This window comes from Rhinolophus sinicus, linkage group LG06 (genome assembly GCF_036562045.2).
Source record: "Rhinolophus sinicus isolate RSC01 linkage group LG06, ASM3656204v1, whole genome shotgun sequence".
Classification (NCBI taxonomy): Eukaryota; Metazoa; Chordata; class Mammalia; order Chiroptera; family Rhinolophidae; genus Rhinolophus; species Rhinolophus sinicus.
In genome coordinates this window covers 21608212-21632460 of record NC_133756.1, presented here as the reverse complement: position 1 = coordinate 21632460, position 24249 = coordinate 21608212, and the positions used below count along the sequence as shown (strand labels likewise).

The 24249-nt window shown below is 33.8% G+C and overlaps 1 protein-coding gene across 2 annotated transcripts in view; it reads left to right on the top strand.

Moving 5' to 3' along the window:
• NRDC (nardilysin convertase) overlaps positions 1–24249 on the top strand; it is a 64013-nt gene that overhangs the window by 5658 nt on the left and 34106 nt on the right. For both annotated transcript variants that reach the window (XM_019742779.2, XM_019742780.2), the window contains exons 2-4: positions 12127–12427; positions 16407–16488; positions 17357–17510. In XM_019742779.2, the coding sequence (XP_019598338.2) occupies positions 12127–12427; positions 16407–16488; positions 17357–17510 (537 nt within the window). The remainder of the gene's footprint in view (positions 1–12126; positions 12428–16406; positions 16489–17356; positions 17511–24249) is intronic.

The window sequence follows — 24249 nt, the reverse complement described above, 5'->3', positions numbered from 1 at the left end:
TCTTTCCTCTCCATTGTGCTGAAATTTTTTTAGGGAGAAACTTTGTTTCTTTGTCTTTGCGTGCCTTTCCTTCTGTAATTAATAAATCAACTGTCTGTACTAAAACCCATCATTTCTCTACTTGTGTACTACTGTGTTTCCCTGAAAATAAGACCTAGCCGGACAGTCAGCTCTACTGCGTCTTTTGGAGCAAAAATTAATACAAGAGCTGGTCTTAGACTGGGTATAATATAATATAATATAATGTAATATAATATAGTATAATACTGGGTATAATATAATATAATACCGGGTCTTATATTAATTTTTTGCTCCAAAAGACGCATTAGAGCTGATTGTCTTGTTTTCGGGGAAGCATGGTAGATCCCATCTCCTTTTTATTGATCCCATCCATCAGTTATCTCAGTGCCCGTTCCGTACCGCATTATCAGTTTCCCCCTTATAGGATCATTACCATGAACATACAAATATGCTGTAATTGTTCGTATCTTCTAGGGAAAAACATTTCTTTACTCCACATCCTCTTTGAGCTATGCCCTTCCAGCTACTTAAATTTCTTGGTTTATTTTATAGGAAAGCTTATTAAAAGAGTTGCATGTACTTGCAACCTGCAGTTCATCTACTTCCATTATTTCTTGAACTCAGAGTGGGCTTTTGTCATTATTGCTGTACCAAAAAGCTATTTTCAAGATCACCAATAACCTTTATATTTGGTCAGTTCTCAAGTTCTTTTCTTACTAGACCTTTCAGTATATATGTATATATATATATGATAACCTCTGGTGATCTGGTCTGTTTCTAGGATATATGACACAGTTGATCACTAGTTTCCTTCTTGAAATGCTTTTTCAGTTGGCTTCCAAGTTAACACTGTTCTTAGCTCTCTTTCTGCCTCCTTCGCAGATTCCTCATCTCCTTGACCTTTAAATTTTGGAGGGCCTCCTGCTCAATCCTGAACCTTTTCTCTTCCCTGCCTACCTTTGCTCCCTGTGTTACCTCATCTAGTCTAGTAGCTTTAAATAGCATCCTTTATAAAATAATTATACTCAGGTTCCCCACCCCTATACTCTTTCTTGCTCTGTTTTATTTTTCTTCATAGCACTTACCGCCATTTCATATATTATATATTTACTTGTTTATGAGAGCAAGGACTTCATTTTGTTCACTGCTATATCCCCAGTGCTTATAATTAGTGCCTGTCTCATAGAGTCTTACTTACATCTCTGACTCCTTTATCCTTTTCTCCTCTGGCCTGATTGTTATATGAGGATATGTTTTTCAGTCTTTTTAAAAACACTTTATTTCTTGTTTTTATTTCAGATCAAATTTTTTTTTAAGAAATAAAATCATACAGCTACACACTTGAAGCTATTTGAGTATTCCCTCCTCCGTAGCATTTCCTACCCTCTTTTTCCAGCATTAACCATTATCTGAATTTGGTATATATACCATTCCTATGTATATTTTTGTACTTTTTATTAAATATACATTTATCTGTGAACAGTATATATTACTGTTTTTGCATGTTTTAACAGACATAGAAATAAAAATTATATCACATTGGATGTCTCATAAACTGCTTTTTATTTTTTATTTTTTGGTATAACAGTGTTTTTGAGATTTGTCCATGCTGATAAGTATAGTACTAGTGACTTGTGTTAAATACTATTTAATATCTTGTTGTACGAATACATCATAATTTATCTGTTTCCCTGTTACTGGTCATTTAGATTATTCCCAATTTTATATTACATTTTATGATTATGCCACAATTTTCTTTGATTGTTGGGCATTTAAGTTGTTTCCAGTGCTTCAGTGAACATTTTTACACATGACTCTTCGTGCACACATTTGAGAATTTATATACTGGTAAGCACATACCTATAAGTATATGATTCATTTTTAACCTTACTAGATGTTGCCATAGTACTCTTATAATTGGTTGTACTATTTTACATTTGCACCAGTAGAGCATGAGCGTTCCTGCTTCTATACATTCCTACTGACTCTTGATATGGTTAGATTTTTAAAAAATTGAGAGCCTGATCTATGGGAAATATTTTTCTCTTTTAAAAAAATCTTTTTTATTTGCATTTTCTCTTGTTACTAATAAAATCAAGCATTATTTCATGTTTCCTGGCAATTGGATTTCTCCTTTTATGAGTGGCCCATTTTTCTATTGGGTTAGTTTCCTTTTTTAAATTAACTTGTAAGAATTCTTTACATATTTTAAGTGCTAATCCTTTGTTGGTTATGAGTTGCAAATACATTCTCAGTCTATATAGCTTGTTTTTACCCTTTGTTTAGAAAGTCTTAAATTTTAATCAGATTTATTCATCTTTTTGTTTATGGTTTGTGCTTTTTTCATCTTTATTTTCTTCTGAAAGTTTTGTAGTTTAGCTTCTTACATTTTGGTAAGGATCTAATTTTATTACTTTTTTAAAAAAAAGTATGGACAACCAGTTGTCCAAGCACATCTTTTGAAAAATCTGTATCCCAGATTTCTGTCACCAAACGTTTCCTGTAAAGGGCTAGATAATAAATATTTTAGGCTTTTGTCAGTCTAGAGACAAAATTAAGGATATTATATAGGTACATATATAACAAGAAAGAAAACAAATTGCACATTCTTAATAAAATTTTTTATGAAGTTCAAAATATAATCGTACTTTTTTGGGGGATAATACAGGTCATCAATTGAGAAGAATGGAATTATTTTTTATAGGGATCACATTTTGCTTTGGGGGAATTCAGAGTTAGTGTTGCCTGTCATCAAAGGTGATTGCAAATGTTCATCTGTTAATAATGATTTGTAATGATATTTTTACATGTATCATCTTTGAAAATGTGTTTTCACACTGACAGGTACTGCCAAATACTGATAATCCATGAGCATATGATTTTATTTGAGCATATTCATTGCTTAAAAGGCATTTATAGAACCCTGTTAGAGTCTTTGATATTTTAGCCTTTTAGCATGTCATTACATTATAAATTAATCACTTCTGATTGAAAATTAGGTGGAAGCCCTTCAATTGCACAATTAAAAGGGCTTTGAAATAAGGAAATTTCTTTTGTGTTTTCACCAAGTTCTGAAAAACCACTGCTGGACCTATAGGAAAACATCCCCTGCAAATTTGTATGGAAATGGAGATATAGCTACTTGTTTTAACTTTTGACAGCACAGGAAATGTATAAAGCAGTTTGCCATTACTTGTGATTCAGACAACATTAGTTATTCTTGAAATGATTTTACCGTAAGTTTTTCATATAGGTGCTGTTTTGTAATAGTGGGTGAATTCATTAAGAAACATTATCAAGTCTGCAGCAACAGCTAATTTCTAAAGCCATTTGGTGTTTGAGAATACTGGTTGAAGGCTGTTCTACAGAAAAGTTTTAATCTTGTCTCAAAACATTGCAATTGATAGTGTAAGAAACATCCAAACCTGCAGAGAATTTTTATGAGTTTATCTGAGCTAAGCTGATGACAACTGCTGGGAAGCAAAATTTCAATGGATTGAGAAAATGCTCTAGAGAATGGCAGCTTTGCATCTTATTTTATACATTAGAATGAAAGGAGACATAAGGAGGGTTACATGAAATCCATTGGCGGTAGATTTTAATAAGGGGGTGGGAGAAAGCAAAGTGGGAGTACATCTCTGGGATTGGATAACAAAACAGAGAGACATATACTTCTTTTACATTGGTGGGTACTGGATAATTAATAACATGTACAGCACAGTGAAATGGTATTTGAGGAACAAGATGAAAATGAGGGGTTCTTTGAGCTCATGCTCAGGAACTGTGGGTGTGCCCTGAGGGGGCCTAGAAAAGGAGATTGCTCTGACATTTCAAAGGTATGTATCTTAGATGCAAAAAGACAATAGACAGTCTCACTTATGGTAAAGATAGACCTTTGTCAAGGAAGCTATAGGTCTAGGATGTGACTACCCACCATGACCCGCTTTTAGTTAGGAATTTTTAATGTTCAGATCATCCTATGTGGTTACTTTTGGTCTCTTGAGTTTGTAGGGTCTGCCATGCAGGTCTCCCCTGAGCTTGTCAGGCTTAGTATGTGGTCCCTTTTTTGTCCACACTTAACACATCAATCTGAAGGATGCATAAACGACCAACTACTTGTTTAGATAATGTAGTCCCATTGTGCTAGGAAGTCTCATTCCTAGGAAGTCTTAGTGTCCTCATTTGCTTTGCTGAAATGGTGTGAACCATTGGGGATGGGGCAAGACCCTGCCTTGGATGGAAGTCAAGGTTGAATTTTTCTCAAAAGGAAAAGACAGGTAAATGGGAGGCAATCAGGTCTTACAGGCCTTCATTAAGAAAAAAAGACCTCTGGATCATTTCTAACCTGCCAGCAAGTTTTGTGGTCTGTCTCACTTTTCTGTATTTTGCATCTAATACAACATTTACTTATAGTTTGAGGGTACACCATAGACCTCTTCGGTTTTTACAATCTGACCATTAGGTGGGTTTCTATTTACTGGCATCATCATTATTATTATTATTATTTGGCCCATCTTCCCATTGGACGTGCTCAAGTTTTCGTGCATTATTCATCTGATTCCTGCTAATTGTGCAATTGGGAACTGTAACTTTAAGGTTTAATTGGGGCCAACGCTGTAAGAATACAATGGTGTAAATTACAATTACCATCTAAAAATTTCCAGAGGCCAGGAGGACAATAAGAATTTCATAAGTAAATTTCCTGTGCCTCAGGAGCTGTTATAGAGGGCCATTTTTTTTTTTTTTTTTTTAGTAGCCACTTCAGCTTCCATCTGAATATAGTTAGTAGTCCTTGTTGGGTTAGGGAATAAACATGTTCCCATAATTGGATTCTAATGTTTATACATAAAATTCCTTTCTCAACATTCTTTTCCACTATCTTTCCACAACTTCCCCTGTTGTCAGTTTATCTCTTTTTACACATTCAGAAGTAACCAACTTACTAGGACAAACTGCTTCCTTTTAACTTCTCTCAAACACACCCACACCCTTTCCTTCTTTCTGCAATAGCATTCCTTCTAAATTTGAAAAGAGAAACCATAAAAAGAATATTATTGATAATACAAAAATTATACACCTTTAGCAATTACTAACATTGGGGCTCTATAAGAACAAATTTTGAGAAAAGCCCAAAGAACAAGTGTAACTATTATTATGAGTAATATTAGCAGACAGGTAAAGAAACAATTTTTACTTTTTTAAGTTTAACATCAATTTGTAGGTATACAGTCCTTATCTATGTCTTGGGATAGCTGTCTACTCTGATGTGGGGCTTCTCAGCCTTGAGGAGCCTTTGATGTCCGCTGTAGGGAGAGGTGAGTGTCAGAGACAAGGGCAGATATTCATTCATGGTTAGCCACTTTTTTCTTTCTTTTTTTTTTTTTTTTTTTTTTTTATGAGAAATGTGAATCCTTGAGTTTAGCTGCACATGGATTAGTTAGTAAGACCTTATAACATCCTTTCCCTTTTCCAATGGACAGAATCTCCCGGTTTTAAGTTGTGGTCTTTGAAGTATTTGTCTCCTGGGAGCACATTATGAAATGACTCAGTGACAAATTTATCAGTTTCTTTAAGCTGGTTAATAAGTCCTTGATAATGATGCAAAATGTCTCCTTTTAGTAAGGTTGGCTCATGTGTCCCTTCATCCAGATGCATAGGGCGACCAGTGACTGTTTAATAAGGAGAAATGCTCTGTTTATCAAAAGGAGTAGCTCCGATTGAGGAGCACCATAGGGAGAGGTTTTGGGAGATTAAAGCCTTTGAAAATTTACCTAGTTGACTTTTAATTATACCATTTGTACATCCCACCAATCTAGAGAACTGGGGTGATGAGCACAGTGAAAATGCTGTAGAATGGGATGGGACTAATGTTACAAATGGATTGCATTTGCCCAGTGAAATGAATCTTTCAGTCACTATGTAACTCAGGGAATTCCCCAATGGGGAATTATTTTTTTCCATTAATAATTTACCTACTGTTAAGCCTGTTGCTCTCCTGCAAGGGAATGCCTCAACCCCGTAAGAAAACATACAAATCATAATTAACACATATTTATATTTATGCGATGGTGGCATTTGGACAAAATCTAATTACCATACCTCAAAGTGGAGCTAAAGGAAGTGGGAAATGTCCTTGGGACGTGTGGAATGATTTTCCAGGGTTATATTTTGGACAGATAGAACATCTGCTATATATGTTTATGAGCTACACAGTAGGAGAAGGTTCCCAGTAATATTGTTTACTCCATGAAATCATCTTTTTAGGACCCCAATACATGTACATGTTGAAGCATAGGTAATGAGCTCTTATCGGTAAGACTGATTTTTGATTGGGTCCAAACTATCTGTGTCTGGGTCGAAGTTTCCCTTTTTGTTGCCATATCCTCTTCTTCTGCAGCTGTCCATTGGAACTGTAGAAGAGAGTCTTACTGATTTAATAGGGAGACGACACATGCTCTGGTCTGGATAATTTGGTTGCCTGTTGCTGCTTGTTTAGTTGCAGCATTAACTAAATTATTTCCTTTTGCTTCCATGGTGGCAGCTTTAGAATGTCCGGGAATTTTGATGACTGTCAATTGTTTTGGTTGCTGTATGACATCTAATAATTCTGCAGCCTGTTTTCCATTCTTTATGAGCTGCCCTGAGGGAGTTAAGAAGCCTCGTTGCTTCTACAACATTCCAAAGTTGTGAGCTACACCAAAGTTATAGCAACTATAATATTATAAATATTGTAGTGTAAATATTGGCTATTTGATCTTTTGCCAATTGACAAGTTCAAGTTAGAGCAATTAATTCAGCTTGTTGAGCAGAGCTTATTCAGGTAAATAAGAACCTTCTATTATGTCCACCATGGAAGTTATTACATGTCCAGCTCGGCAATGTCCCTGTTCATCTTTCAGATAAGATCCATCTGTAAACCAAATTCAGTCATCATTATCAATAGGAGTTTCCTGTAAATCATTCCTAGGAACCAGAAGGTGGTCAGTAAGCAAAACATAGTAATGGACGTCTTCATTCTGCAAAGAAGTTTACAAAGTTGCTGGGTTAAGACTTTTAACATCGAGTTACAGTAATATTAGGCACAGAAAGCAAGAATACTTCATAAGAAGCCAGTTGAGTGACAGAAGTGTTGAGTGTGATGAGAGTTCAGTGGAGATTCAACAGCATGAGGAACCTAAATAAAGGAGAGCCCACAACTGCCGTGTTTCCCCGAAAATAAGACCTAACTGGACAATCAGCTCTAATGCGTCTTTTGGAGCAAAAATTAACATAAGACCCAGTCTTATTTTACTATAATATAGGACCGGGTCTTTATAATATAAATATAATATAATATAATATAAGATCGGGTCTTATATTAATTTTTGCTCCAAAAGATGCATTAGAGCTGATTGTCCAGCTAGGTTTTATTTTCGGGGAAACACGGTATTTCTTCTGTTTGTTTGCATAACATGGCTGTAGCAGAGATGGCGGTCATGCAGAGAGGGGGAGCCCTTTGTCTATTGAGTCTAACTGCTGACTATAATATCCGATAGGGCTCTGAGGATCTCTATGTTTTTGAGTTAAAACTCCTAAAGCATTTATTTTCGTTTATAAAAAAGGAAGAAAATTTATAATTAAGGTGTCCCAGAGTTGGAGCTTTACATAATAGTTCCTCTAGAGCTTCTCTTGTTTGCCTTCGGGGTTCCTCTGAATTGAATCAGGTTGATGTGATTTGTAATAAGACATATAAAGGCTGGACCATTAATGAAAAATTTGGAACCTAATTGTGACAGTATCCAGTTAGACTCATGAACTCTTTAAACTGTTTTTTGTTTGTTTGTTTGTTTGTTTGTTTTTGGAAGGGGAAAGGATAAGATTCCTTTAAGTCTTTCTGGATTAATTAGTAGTCCATCTTCAGATACAGAATCGAAGCTTGTCCCTTGAGACCCTATGTCCCTTTATGGCTAGCTGTTGTAATAGGTGAATTGTGTCCTCTTGGGAGTCTAATGTGCTCCAGAGCATAAAAATCATCCACATATTAGAATTTCTGGGAAATTCAGCATAATTCAAATCAGCTTTTAGGAACTGAGAGAAATAGGTGTATATCCCTGGGGTATTACTGTCCAAGTAAACTCTCGATCTTCCCAGGTGAAAGCAAAGAGATAGTTCCTGTCTTTTTCTACAGGAATACTAAAAAGGCACTACATAAATCTATTTAACTGAAAAATATTGGCAGTCCACAGGATTGGCTGATAGATGGGTATGTGGATTTGGAACCATAGGATGTCTTTCCTTATAACTATGAGATTCTGTACCAATCTCCATTCTTTTCCATTTGGTTTCTTTAATGGAAGGATAGGAGAATTACAGGAGCTTGTACACAGAATTATAAGCCCCCTTTCAAGTAATCTTATATAAGAGGATTAATTACCGCTAGTGCATCAGGTCTTAAAGGATATTGGTGAAATGTTAGGTGGAGGCAAAGTATTGTCAATAGTTATTTTAATAGAAGTGGCTGACTTAATCTTGCCAATGTCTATACTGGAAAAAGCACAAAGTTGCATTGGAACCTCCTGTAACAAACATTCAGTCGGTCTCAAGATTAGTTTCCTCTTGTGGAGGTTTTTAAAAAAAATCATTATTTTCCCAATTGTTTTAGTATCTGATTCATTTAGTTCTAAATACATTTCACCCTGGGCAGAGGACATGTGGGCATCATTGGTTTTAAGAAAGTCTTGCCCTATGAAGTGAATTGGGGCAGATTTGACTAGTAAAAATATACGTTGCTTCATAATTTTCCCTAGCTGGAAGGGAACAGAGTCTGAGTTAAAAACAGACATTGGTTGATTAGATGTCCTTACCATTTGTACAGAAGCTTAGTTCAAAGGAGTGAGCAACTTAACTGGGTTAAGAAAAGATAAAGTAGCCCCAAATCTACAAAGGCCTTAGTAGTTTCCCTTTTTATGGTAATTTCAGTTTCTCCTAAAGTGTTTAAGTAAGGAGAAGAGGAAATGTGCTCTCCTAGTCCTTGCTTGCTACTGTTTCTTTTTCTAAACCCCATTTCAGTCTTCTACAATTCTTCTTAAGGTGACCTGAGTTTTTACAATAAAAGCAGACTCCTCTACAGGAGTTTCCCAGCAAAACTTAATTCCTTAATTCTGACCTAGTACAAGGAGAGTAGATTATGGCTGGTTCTCCTTGTGCTGAGACTGGCTTTTCTCTAAGGGGAGCTGCCAGAATTTCTGTTTTGTTTTGTTTTTTGTTTTGTTTTTTTCCTAGTCTATCCTGGTCTGGTTTTCTGTTCTGAGTCTCCTATAGGTCAGTAGGAAGTTCCCATAGAGGAGGTGTAGAAGAGATAGAGAAGGGGGGGAGGGAGGAAAGGAGACTTAAATCCCGACCAGCGACAAAGTAAAGGGTACAGCTGGGCAGTTGGAGAAGAGGGAAAAGTGGGGTGTTGGCATTGAGCAGCTTATTTTAGGTTTCAATCTCTTTGCCTCATAATTTTTTCTATTGATTTATAGTTTGGATCTTTTTTGATAGACTAGGACTTCCAATACAGTGTTGAATAGAAGTGATGATAAAGAGCATTTTGTCCATGACTGTTTTTTAAGTAGATTCAATGTTGATTTATAGAAGTTAACCCTCCAGAAAGTGAAGGACTTTTTGTGTGTGTGTTCTTAATTTGTTAAGGAGTGGGTTTTAAATTTTTATTATTTTTATTACATAAATAATGGACATATTTTTATTACAAAAGATTGAAAATGTATAGAAATTACAGAGTAAAATGTGAAAGTTTTTTGTACCCTGCTCTACTTTTAGTTTATCCCCAGATATATATGTACATATTGCTGTTACATTTGGTTTGTATCCTTTTACTTCTTTTGCTGTACCTTTTTATACATTTAATATATACATATGTAGTCATGATTTTATTTATTTTTATAAAACTAGGTGTTAGATTTTATCTCATGTTTTGTTTCATTTAGCAGATTTTAAGTACCTATCTTGTATAAGGCCCACTTTAGGCCTTAACATTTTGTTCATTCAACAAATGTATCTTAAATGTTTCCTAAGTGCTAAGCAATGTCTAAGGTGCTGCTGATATAAGCTGTGAAGAAAAAGAAAAGCCCTGCTCTCCCAGCTAACATTCTAAAAGTTCACACAGGAAAAAAACCAAACTCAAGTGATGATAAATGGTGTGAAAAAGTTAAAGGAGGATAGAATAGAGATTGACTGGGGCACGATTTTAGATGTGTGGTCAGAAAACATATTTCTGAAAAGGGGGCATTTCAGCAAAGGCTTAAAAGAGGTGGAGCAGCCATGCAAATACTCTATTTAGGGCAAGAGCCTTAGGGCTGAGAGAATAGCAAGCACAAAGGCCCCGGTATGGGAGCCTGTTTGGAATGTTCAGGAAACAACAATAAAGTCATTTGGTCAGAACAAAGAGAATGAAGAAAGATTGGAGAGGTAGTGGGGGACCACCAGATTATGTGGAGCCTTCTAGGCCCTGGCAGGGATTTTAGATTTTATTCCAAGTATGATAGGAAGCCATTGATGGTTTTTGAAAAGGGAAATGCTTTATACTAGTCCGTTAGGGATGCCATAACAAAATACCACAGACTGGATGGCTTAAACAATAGAAATTTATTTTCTTCAATTCTTCAAGGTGTCAGTGGGCTTGGTTTCTTCTGAGGCCTCTCCCTTTGGCTTGCAGATGGCTGCCTTCTTGCTGTGTCCTCACATGGCCTTTCATCTGTGTGCACTCGTCCAGTGTCTCTGTGTCCCAATTTCCTCTTATACAGACACCAGTCAGATTAGATTAGGGCCCACTCTAACGGGCTCGTTTTAACTTAATCACCTCTTTAAGCCTCATTTCTAAATACAGTCATATTCTGAGATATGAGAGAGGTTAGGACTTCAGCATATGACTTTTGGGGGGGACACAGTTTAGCCCATAACATGCCTGCTCTGAATTCTTTAGGCTGCTGAGGATAGACTTGAGGTATGTGTGTGGGATGGGGGTGAAGAGTAGGCTGGGGTATTGAGCTTATTTAAATGTGATTTTTGATACGGAAAGGAGATAAATCCATGGGTTCAGTCTTCCATCTTAATCCAGTCTCCCTTCCTTGTCTTTCTTTGCACATTATTCTTTCCAGTTTCTGCTAAATGAACTTTTTTTCTTTTTTTAAAAAAATCATAATTGCTTAAGTGTATCTCAGGTCTTCCCTGACTGCTTCCTTTTTTCTAACATTATGTGTTTACCTCTGTCATTCTGTATTGTAGTGGCTTAATTGTACTGTATTGTACTAGACAGTGAGTACCTGATGGTGAGGAATGTGTTTTTATAGTTTTTACCATCAATATAGTACGATATCTTATACATTAAAAGCTGCTAAATAAATGCTTATTGAATCACACATGAAAGAATGAGGATAAACAGGAGAAGTTTGCAGTCACCAAACAGGCACAGCAGCTTTATTAAGAGGATCATCGTCTTCCTTCAGGGCTACCAGTCTGTGGGATTTGGTTTTCTTAAAAATGAAGCCATTTTTTTAGTCCCTAAAAATTGGTGACTGGTATAAAATATCAAATACATTTTGCCAAAGCAATCAACAGAGTTTAACTAGTTGAGATTTTGCTGTGATATGCAAGCTGATATGACTGCTCTGTATATGGAGGGATATGTTTATCTTAAAGTCTTCTAGTATGGTAGAATGTTTATTAAGTGCTTATACATTAAAAAACATAGTAAGAGAGGATGAGTGGTGGGTTTAACTTCTAAAATTTTAACTTCTAAGATTTGGTTTTTGAATAAGTAAATATATTTTCATAGTTCAAAATTTAAAAATACAAACAGGGTGTATACAATATACTCTATGTATATAAAATACAAACAGTGATGTGTCTCTCTTATCTTTTCTCTCCAGCTACTCAGAAACTGATAAGCTTTTGAAGTTCCCCTTTCAGAAGCAACCTATTTTATTAATTTAAAAATACTGTTGGTTTTGTGAATGTGTGCTTGGAGTTTTTAAAAAATTCTGCTAAGCTGATTACTTGTATCAATATAGTGTAATGAATAGCTGATTCAAATGTTTTTTGTTTTTTTGTCTTTTTTTCACCTAGACACATCAAACTACGAAATGGCTTGCAGGCACTTTTGATTTCAGACCTAAGTAATATGGAAGGTAAAACGGGAGATGCAACGGATGATGAAGAGGAAGAGGAAGAAGAAGAAGAAGACGAGGACGACGATGATGAAGATTCTGGAGCTGAAATAGAAGATGATGATGAAGAGGGTTTTGATGATGAAGATGAGTTTGATGATGATGTTGAACATGATGATGATGACCTTGATACTGAGGATAATGAATTGGAAGAATTGGAAGAGAGGGCAGAGGCCAGAAAGAAAACCACTGAAAAACAGGTGTGAATCATGTCTATTATATCTTTTTCTAATTTGGGAATTCTTTGGGATAAATTCTAAACTTATGTTCTACTTCTTAATGGCAAAAAGGAAGTATATATTTTTCTTTTGATCTTCAGTAAAGGTCTTTTATTCTGTATAAAGATAACATTTATAAACATTTTGCTTTGATTATAAAAGTGACATGTTTATTATAGAAATTAATGGAAAATAAAGAAAAACAGAAATATAAAAATCACCCATAACCATAACTCTTAGAGGTAATCACTGGTAATATTTGAATTTATGTGTATTTGTGCACATGATATATTTTAAAAACAAATGCCAAGGGGTGAGAATCTGTATAATTCTTAGCCTGGGATAGAGGCATAAGAGAGTGTATTATCCTTGGAGAGACTGAAAGTAGAAAATGAACAGGGCTAGTATAGAATCCTCACCTGGGTCTATGGTTCTAAGAGTTCTCATTGGATATTTCTATCTAGGTAACTGAATGTGATTTATATCTTATGGGAAAGCACCAAAGGTCTGGATAGATAACAAGCAGATTGGAAGAACTGAAATAGAAATGGGGAGTTGAGCTTAATTAGTATAATATATGACAACAATCAATGAATAGATAAATAGGGCTTAATAGGAAGAATTTCCCTTTCTGGGTATCTTTTGAAGAACACTACCTCCATTTTGCAGTAGGGAGTACCTATATTAGAGGATAGTATTTTGGAGGCATTACGGTGGAATTGGTCAGCAAATGTTTGTTGAAGCTAATTTCTTGAATATTGCTAATACATTTAACATGGTACATTCCACAGACAAACAAATTGAAGTTCAGGTTATTAAGACTAAAATCTACATGTCAAATGTATTATACTGTAAAGTGGTCAGTCCTCAAAGATATGAAGTTATGAGATACAAATAGTACCATGTTTCCCCAAAAATTAGACCTAGCCAGACAATCAGCTCTGATGTGTCTTTTGGAGCAAAAATTAATATAAGGCCCAGTATTATATTATATTATTATATTACATTATATTACATTATATTATAGTAAAAAAAGACCAAGTCTTATATTAATTTTTGCCCCAAAAGACGCAGTAGAGCTGATTGTCTGGCTAGGTCTTATTTTCAGGGAAACATGGTAGACAGGTTTTAAATAAATCCTTTGATGGTCATTCTTCCTGGAAAAATTTTTTTAAAGAAGACTGTGCCAGTTCTTTCACTAAATTGGTGGGGGGATTGAATTACGTGTTTAAGAAGCTATTTGTCCTTGCTATTGAGGTTATGAGTGATGGCTGTTTTTGGGTAGCATGATAGGCCAAGTGGTTTTATCTTGGAGAGCTTCAGGGATGAAAACCAAAATACTGGGAAAAAATGCATAGGTATGTCACTTCATAGGCTATACTAAGGTTTTTATAAATAAATTGGGAATTAATAATGTAATGTAATATAATGTAATAATATTTTGGAGCAAAAATAGATCTCACAATTCCAAATAGATCAATAATAGAAAGGAAGAAATGTAAAAGTCACAGAGTGGAAAGAGTACTGACAATCAGGAAACCTGAATTCTAATTCTGGCTCTGTCCCTCTCTTTCTGGATGATCTTAGGCCTTTTTAACTTTTTCATTTCTATAACAGGATTAGATTACATAATTTTAGGGTCCATTTTAGCTCTAAGACTGAGTGATAACTTTGTAACTGAACAGTCCCTATCTGTATATTTCTTTCTATGTCTACCTATTAGTGGCTATTCTTGTGCTTTGGACTTTTTTATTATCTTCTATCAATTGATATTTTTATCTTCTAATCAATTGATAAGCAAAATTCTAGGGTTAAATTAAAAAATTGTCTTGACAGCTAATTTTACTGTCAAGACATTATAGAGTAATTGTGAACCCCTTTGACAGTTGGGGCTGTGCATTCAGTAGTTTTGGTACCCCTTTTTATTTTGCTTAGGTGGTTAAACCTTAAATGTTTCCCTCTTCCAGAAGCAGCAACATCAAATTCTAATGATTATTAGAAACTGGCTTACATGCCGCCTTCTCTGAGAACTCAGTATGATATATTCTCTGTAAGGTATTAATAGCTAATTTTCATGATTATGTTACAAAGGAATGGAAGAACTTAATGCATTTTGAAGACGAGATCAAATTGTTTTGATTCAGATACAATGGGGTATACTAGTGAAAGGAAAGATCACATGAGTGTAACAACAGAAGATGGTTTATATTCATTGAATGAATAAGTGTCTGCAAAAGGGAAATAAAGTAGTCTAGAGAAGAGGTGACTTAAGAGTAGCATGGGGTTTTTGCAGTGGTTTTATGGTTTAATTTTTATTTGAAAAATATGACCCTTGTTTAAGGTAAATATGAGAATTAATGGAAGTGGGAAGAAAAAAATTTTGAGGTGTTTGGAGAACTTTTACCTAATTAAGAAGTTAACTGCTTTTCCGTGTCATCACCTTTATCCCCCTCCATTTGCCTCCTCACAAAAAGGTGTTTTTGATCTGATTGACAGGTTTGATAAAGTAACAAGATTTAAATTTAAGTATGATATATACCAAAAGATTTGTTCAGGGCTTTCCTAAGTCAATTCTCAAATATGAATTTCTCAAATATGAATTTCTTGGGTAATTAATTCTCAAGTATGAATTTCTTTTCTAACAGTCGCAGAGACTGTTTTTGCTGTGGTCAAAACTGTCTGATAGACTGTGGTTTAAGTCAACTAATACAAAGATATCTTCAACTCTGCTGGTCGAGACAAGAAATCTTTATAGGGTAGTTGGAGCTGAAAGCAGGTTAGGCATCTATTAAACATCGTAGAACAGGTTAGACTGTGGTTTGAAGAAGTGGGTATTTCCACATGTTTTAACTGAGTTTATGTGCTTAAGTCTTCAAAATGGGATTTACAGTATTAAGTGAGACTCTTTGGTTCTTCTGAAAACATACTTTTGTTTTCTGACAAATGGCTAACTTTATACCAGCTACGTGCTAATTTTTAAAAGCTCTCTTTCTGAGAGGGTAACTGTTTATCAAAACAATCTGTGTCACCAAAGGTGTTAGCCTTTTAAAATTGACATTTGTAAAATTTGAGAATGTTAATAATTCAACTTCTTATCCTCAAGGATTTAAATTGACTGTTTTTCTCTCCTTTTTTGTTTCTTTTAACTTATAATGACATATGGCATGCCCTAATCATTTTTAAAAAGTGTAGTTTGGTGTACCTCTTGGCCATCTATTTTGTTAAAAACTCTGATTTTCCCAAGGTATTGGGAGAATATGTGCTGGTTAGTAATGTTCTATATATCTTGAATAAGAAATGAAGAACTAAAAAGCCTCTTTCAAGTTTAGTCCTATAGTGTTTTAATAGCTAAAGATTTTCTTTTTTAATCATTTACTTATCTTTGTTAGATGTTTTCCTGACATGTTATTTTACACCCTCTTTTAATAAAAACAAAATTTTCTGAGAAGTTTTAAGAAAAGTTTTTTTCTGAGTCTTTTTTAGAAGTTTTAATAAAAACAAAATATTGAGAAGTTTTACATCTTGTAACTGAACACAGAGCCTTTCATTGCTTAGAGATCTTTAGAGATAATCTACCGAGATACATTATTCTGCAGATTTCCAAAATCTAGCAAATCAAGAAACATACTTGGTTCAGAACTCTGAAATCTGACACAGAATGATATTTGGGTGGGCTGGCCAGTCCCTCTTTGCTTTTTTTCTGTCTGTTTCTACTCCCCCTCTCCCCCGCCCCAGGTCTGCACGTGTTCAGCATTTGGCAGGATGGCAAGAGGAGAAGCAGCAGAGTGAAACTGACCCATTTCTGGTGAGCTTCACTTTGCTGCGCCTCCTGATTATCAGAGAAAGAATTTTGTTACTTCCTATTGGAAAACATCCATCTCCAAGTGAATCCTTAAGATGAGATGACAATATTATTCCTTTAGACTTAACTCATTATTTGTATGTGTTCTACTTACTCCAGTCTGCAGCGGCTCTTTGTGTTGGAGTTGGGAGTTTTGCTGATCCGGACGACCTGCCAGGGCTGGCACACTTTTTGGAGCACAGTAAGATCTTTGTAAAATATTATTCCCTTGTGTGTTTTTTCCTCCAAATTTGTATGACTTGATTTCAAAGATAACTAACTGCTTTGATAGAAGTATATGTTTAACCAGAGAAAAGACTAAGAAAAAATCTTGATGCATGTCATAGATGAAGTCTTAATTTTAATTTCCTTAATTATGCTTGTTTTGAGAATTAGAATGAAACTGCTTAGAAAACTATTTGAATATGTAGATTTTATTATTATTTAGGTATGGTAGGGCCAACAAATCAGGAGACAGTAGCCAATCTCTAGGAATTTAGGCTATAGTCTTGGGAAGGGCAGTCTCTTCCAGGGTTAGCCAGGCCCCCAGATGTCAAAGCATTAGAAATATAGAAAATACAAAAGACATGATTAATAGAAAACAAAATAGAAAATATTCAATTTAATTATGAAGGTACCTAACTAAAACCTGTGTGGATGCTATGCAATTACAAATATCTAACATATTTGTTTTCCTGAGTTACTCATTTTTTACATTCTGGTTTTCCAAGCTATTTGAGGGTAAATGTTATGAGTTTTTATAGTAATAATTAATCTGCATGTACCCTTATGTTAACGTTTTAATTTATTTACAAATAAATTATATATTTCTTTTTTCTTTCTTTAAGAATAAAATGTTTAGCTTTTGAGTATATATGTAATATATGAGCATTATAAAATTTTAAAAACAGAAGTGTAAGGAAGAAAGTAAATATTATCCAGACTAGCCATTGTTAGTGTGTTGGTAGAGTCTCTTCCTATTTCTTTTTTCATGTGAGAAATTTCATAATTGATAATAAAAACATTGTCTATATCTTTGTGCTGTGTGACTTTGTGTTCTTTCTATTTAGTGGTATTCATGGGTAGTTTAAAATACCCAGATGAGAATGGGTTTGATGCCTTCCTGAAGAAACATGGGGGTAGTGATAATGCTTCAACTGATTGTGAACGTACAGTCTTTCAGTTTGATGTCCAGAGAAAATACTTCAAGGAAGCCCTGGATAGGTAATTAACTCAAAATGTATTTTTATTTTAATTATCTAATGGCACCACAAGTTGAAATATTGGACATTGTTCTATGTGTTTCTTTTTAAGCAGTACTCTAAGTCTGTAGAATTGTCACAACACTTTATTTGAAGAAAAGAGTAAACTATTAAATACACCTTGGCTCTTATTCTGTGATACTTAATTCTTGTGTTAAAGATTAAACTGAAACCCTTAAATGTCTTTTCAGTTTTGTAAATAATGAATTCACTATTCACTCATTGCAATTAGTCTTTCTAATTTAGTAGAAAATATGGAAAAACAGAGAAGCAAAAAAAAAGGATAAGATTGTTCCTTAATTTTATAATTTAGAGATAACTATGGTTAATGTTTTGGTATATAACTATATTTTTTGCAGCATATGGGATCCTATTGTTCATATCCTTTTATGTTTTTAAATAAGGTATATAATTTTTACATATATAATTTACAAAATGTGATTTTAAGTTATTATGTATTATTTACATTGTACAGAAGTACCATAATCTGTTCAATCAATTACACATAATCAGATAGTTGTTTCCAGTTTTCTAGTATTGTAATGTAATCCTAATCCTTACCGTGTTTCCCCGAAAATGAGACCTAGCCGGACAATTAGCTCTAATGTGTCTTTTGGAGCAAAAATTAATATAAGACCCAGTATTATATTATACCTTATATTATATTATATTATATCCAGTTTTATAGTAAAATAAGACTGGGTCTTATATTAATTTTTGCTCCAAAAGACGCATTAGAGCAGATTGTCTGGCTACGTCTTATTTTCAGGGAAACACGGTATGTACATCCTTAATTATTTCTTTTAATTAATTTCTAATAAGTGAAATTGCTGAGTATATTTGCATGTTTCATTTTCAGGCTTTTTTTGTGAAGCTTTTGATATTTACTGAAAAATTGTTTTCCAAAAAGTTTATATCAGCACATTAGTAGACTTTTGATATCACTTCAGACCAAAGTCTACACTAGAAAAAAGTCACTTTATACCAAATTCTAAATAAATGTAAGATTGAAATATGAAAAAGAAAATCTTGAGTTTGAAAAGTATAATGTAAGCTTCTTGAGGGCAGAGATATTGGTCTATATTTTGTTGAGATATCTCCTGCATCAAGAATTTGATACTAAGATATTTGTTGAATGAATTAATGCATTTCCTTATAGAAACAATTACTATAAAATCAAAACACAAATAATCAGAAAAATTCAAAACTTGGCAAAGAAACAGTTTTCTAAAGAAAATGCCTCACCCCTTAAAAGATTAATTTGGCCTGGAGGACTCTTTTGGGTAAATTCCCAGAAGTTGAAAGCATATGCCATTATCAATGGAATAAATATTTAATGTGTTTTCAAACCCCTAAATTAACAACTTTTTGCTAAAGCAATGCCAAAATCCCATTAAAATTGACACAATTACTTTGATAACATTATTTATAGTAGGATACAAAATGGTGGTTTTTCTTCACTAATCATAGGCATATGACTGCCTATGTTCAATGAACTATTTTATGGCTGTTTTTAATTGTATACTTGAGGACATGCACACAGCACATGCATTTGATACTCAGTGTTATATGTAATTAAAACATTTAATTCCAAAATAACAAACAAATTAGACACCAAAGAAATCAATGAAGGCAGTGAAAATCATGCCCAAGATTATTCTTCCTATAAACTTAGAAAATCAAGAATACTCTAAGAATGACTGCATGTTTGCTCTTGTTTCAGAGTTCTCAGCTCTCAAGGTTCACAAAATCTAAATAGGTCTTTCTTTATATGTTTGAAGAAATCTTAAGCAATAGATAAGTTGAATTCTCAAGTTGAAATCTTAAACAATAGACCAAATATAAAGAAGAAGAAAAAAACCCTACTCATTGAAAAAAGAATAGGCAAAGAATATGTTGAATAAATTGTGACCATCTCAGAGAAGATGAAACTTATCATAAAGCCTAGTTAAAGAACTTGTTTCATTTCTTCTTAAAGAGGTTCTGTACATTTTTTATTTAAGGATGGCTTTGGGAAATCAGAAGATAGTTATGCATTTATTTCTACTAAGAAAAATGCTACTGGATTAATAGAAATTAATAAGAATTTCAAATCATGAATTTATGCCACAAATGGTAGATAGTGATAGAGCATAAGTATTGCATATACTGTAATAAATATGATAATAGTATACTTCTGTAGTTAGTGAGGAATAAAAAGTCTTTGGATCATTTGCAAAGGACTCAGAGCATGGAATAAATGTATTTTTATAGGTCAATAAAATCCAATTCCCTAATACAGGTCACATTTTTTATCAGTATCTTGGATCATTAAGTAAAAAATTGAGGAAATTACTGAAGTTCTACTCTAGTAAGTAAATGAGAATGGAAGCTTCTTCTGCCCTGGTGCCATTTTCAAATTTCAATAAATTTGAACTTTGCTTTATAAGTATTTCAGGGTGAGGGCAAGAAACATTAAAGCCCAGGACATCTACAAAGTGGAATATCAAACAGGAGACCCTCTTCATAATAAGCTGGTCCTCCAAGAGACTTCCACCCTGGATTGAGGAAATGAATTATCATCCTGAGGAATTACAGCCTATGTTCAGACTTCCTGAGTCTTCTGGTGAACCTCAAGCCTTGATTGTGATTTAACATGGTCCAGAACTGGTAATGTTCTCAGATGCCCAAGAGAAGCCAACATTCATCCTCTCAAAAGGAAAATGCATTCATTCTAGGCCTTACATTGTTTCTATAAGTTTTTTAAGTAAAATGACCAGCATTCAGTCAAACATAAGCAGGCACACAAGAAAACAAGACAACATGAATGGGGATAACAGAAAAAGATTTCTAGCGCTGTAGAAATTTTATATATTGGAATGATTAGACACAAATTAATAAAATGATTATACTTTCTGTTTTTAAAGAAATAAGAGAAGTTTAAATAAAGTTGCAAGGAATAGGAAACTATAAAATGTGACCTACAAGATTTAAAAAATAAAAAAAGAACATCTTGAACTGAAATATGATCATTGAAATTGAAAACCCAATGGACAGGTTTAAGAAACGAGTAGATATAGCTGAAGATAGAATTGGTGAACCAGAAGACAGGCCAAAAGAAATCCCAAAATTTAGTATAAAGAGAAAAAGATGAAAAATACAGAAAAAAGGAAAAGAGGCATAGAGGATAGAGCAAAAATGTTTGATATATATATTCACTTGGAATCCTAGAAGGAGAAGGAAAGAAAAATGGAGTAGATACAATATTTGAAGGGTTGATCAATGCTTCATAAACACTTCCAAAAAATAGAAGAAGGGGTACTTCCTAACTCATTCTAAAAAAGCCAGTGTTACTCTGATACTAAAACTGGACAACAATATCACAAGAAAAGTACAGACCAATATCTCTTATGAATATAGAAGCAAAAATCCTCAACAAAATACTGTGAAACTGTATCCAGCAACATATGCAGGATTATACACCACAACCCGGTGGGATTTATTCCAGGAATGCAAGGTTAGTTAACCATATAAAAATCACTGTAATATACCATATTAATAGAAGGACAAAAATCACATCTCAGGATATCTCAATATAAACAGAAAAAGCATTTGACAAAATCCAGCACCCTTTCACAATAAAACAATAGGAATAAAATGAAACGTTCTCAACCTCATAAAGGGTCTCTATGAATAACCCACAACTAACGTCATGCATAATGGTAAAATATTGAAAGCTTTTCCCCAAAGATCAGGATCAAGATGTCAGCTATAACCACTTCTTTTCAACATTGAAGTGGAGGTCTGAGCTAGGGCAATTAGACGAGAAAATGAAATAAAAGGCATGCAGATAGCAAAAGAAGAAGTAAAACTATCTTTATTTGCAGATGACATAATCTTAAACAAATGATTCTCATTATTTATGGAGAATTCACCTACCCTACAAAATTTATTTGTAACTCCAAAATCAATGTGATGTGTTCAGTCATTCATGGACAATTTCATAAATTGTAGTGAAAGTTTTGAGTTGCTGACTCACACATTCTCAGCTGAGGTTGAATAAGAGAACACTCTGCTTTTTTGTTTCAGCTTTCATACGGAGGTAACCAGAGGATGAACACTAGGGGCAGTACATTATAGTAAAAGAAGCTTTGGCTCTAGAGTCAGTTTTATGGAGTTTGAATCCAAACTCTGACATTCATTGGTGAGGTGGCCTCAAGCAGCAATACTTCTGAACCTCGTTCTTTCTTTTGTGAAATAAAGAAAAGAGAGTCTACTATGATGAGATACCTTTAGGACTTAAGATCATCGTGTGTGTGTGTGTGTGTGTGTGTGTGTGTGTGTGTGTGTATCTGTATACCCCAGGACAGTGGTTCAGTATTCACTAATTCAGCTATTGTGGCAACTTTAGAGAACCTAACTACCACAGATAACCAGAACTCACTGTATATAGATAATCCTACAACTTCCACAAAAGAACTATTAAATATTGAGTTCAGCCAAGTTGCAGGATTAGAATCCATGTACAAAAATTAATTGCATTTCTGTATACTAGCAATGAAAAAAATCCAAAAATGAAATTAAGAAAAGAGATGTTTTGTCACAGCATCCAAAAGAACAAAATACTTAGGAAAAAAGTTGCATGTGGAAAGCTACAAAAAATTATTGAAAGAGATTTAAAAATACCTGAATTAATGGAAAGACATCCCATGTTAATAGATTGGAAGATTCAGCATTGTTAAAGTGGCAGTACTTCCCAAATTGATCTACAGAGTCAACTTAATCCTTATCAAAAGTTCAACTGCTTTTTTTTGAAGAAATTGATGAGCTGATTCTAAAACTCATATGGAAAGGAAGAGACCAGAATAGCCAAAATTTTCTTGAAAAAGAACAAAGTTGAAGGACAATTTCCTCCAATTTCAAAACTTACTCAAAGCTATGGTAATCAAGGCAACATGGTACTGACATAAGAATAGACATACAGATCACGAATGGAATTGAAAGTCCAGAAATAAACCATTACATTTATGGTCAGTTGCAAGGGTGACAAGATAATTTAATGGGAAAGAATAGTTTTTCAACAAATGGTACAGAAACAACTGGATATCCACATGCAAAAGAGTGAAGTTAGACTCTTTATTCACACTATATACAAAATTAACAAATTCAGTCACAGATTTAAATTTAAGAGCAAAAATGATAAAACTCTGAAGAAAACATGGGCATAAGTCTTTGTGACCTTAGACTTGACAATACTTTTTCAGATATGACACCAAAAGCAGAAACAACAAAGGAAAAGTAGATAAATTGGATTCCATTAAAATTAAAAACTTTTTTTGCTTTAAAGTGCCCTATGAAGAAAGTAAAAAGACAATTTACTTGGAAGAAAATGAAAAGTGAAAAGACAATTTACTTGGGAGAATGGAAGAAAATACTTACAGATCATATATCTGATTAGATACTAGTATCCAGAATATATATAGAACTCATACATATCAACATTGAAAAGACAAATAACCCAATTTTAAAATGGGTAAAGGATTTGAGTAGACATTTCTTCAAAGAACATACGCGAGTGGCCAATAAGCCCATGAAAAGATGCTCAACATTAGTCACTAAGGAAATGAAAGTCAAAACCACAAGGAAATACCATTTCACACCACTTCAAAAAGAGGAAAAATAACAATTATTGACGAATGTGTGGGAACCTTCATACATTGCTCGTGATGCAGCTGTGTTGGTAAACAGTTTGGCACTTCCTCAAAAAGTTAAACATCGAGTTACCATATGACCCAGCAACTCCACTCTTAGTATATATCCTAGAAAATTGAAAACACATGTCTACACAAAAACTTGTACATGAATTTTCATAGCAGCGTTATTCATAATAGGTCAATGTGGAGATAACCCAAATATCCATCAAGTTATGAATGGATACACAAAATGGTTTATGTCCATACAAAGGAATAAGAAAGGAATGAAGTTCTGATACATCCTACAACATAAGTGAAACTTGAAAACAGACCAGACACAAAAGACTCCCTAATGCATAATTCCATTTACATGAAATGTCCAGAATAGGAAAATCTATAGAGACCAAAAGTCAGGGGCTGCAAGGATGGGGAGTGGGGAATGACTGTTAATGGGTACAGAGTTCCTTTCTGGAGTAATGAAAATTTTCTGAAAGTAGACAGTGGTCATTGGTTGCCCATTGGCTGCCTTGTGGATATTGTTTGTTTGATCCTCCTGGCTTTTGTGTGTGACTTTAGTTTTTAGAATTAAATAAAAATATTCTGTTTTTTTATTTAATTCAAAAAAATTACTCAACCCATCAGTTATAAGAAGTACTGAAAAGAAAAAAATGTTGACAATATCTTAATGTCTAGTAGCAGCTAGTTAAAAGTTTATTCTCAGCTCAAGCAAAAGTTAAAAGTTAACTAAGTACTGTAGGAAATTAATTTTTCCATCATTTTACTTTTGCTGGAAAAAATGATTTTTAAAAATTTGATTGCATTGCATTATGTAAATGGTAATTTGCATACATAATTTGATACATCACAATTTATGTAAGTATATTACATTAAATGAAATTACAGTTATAAAATTAAGTGAACTATTAATAGCCTTTACATTTTTTTAACTTAAGAATTTTAATTATTTGTAAATGTGCATTGAATAAAAAGAGTAAGCTTTATCCACTTTTTATATATAAAACCACAGAT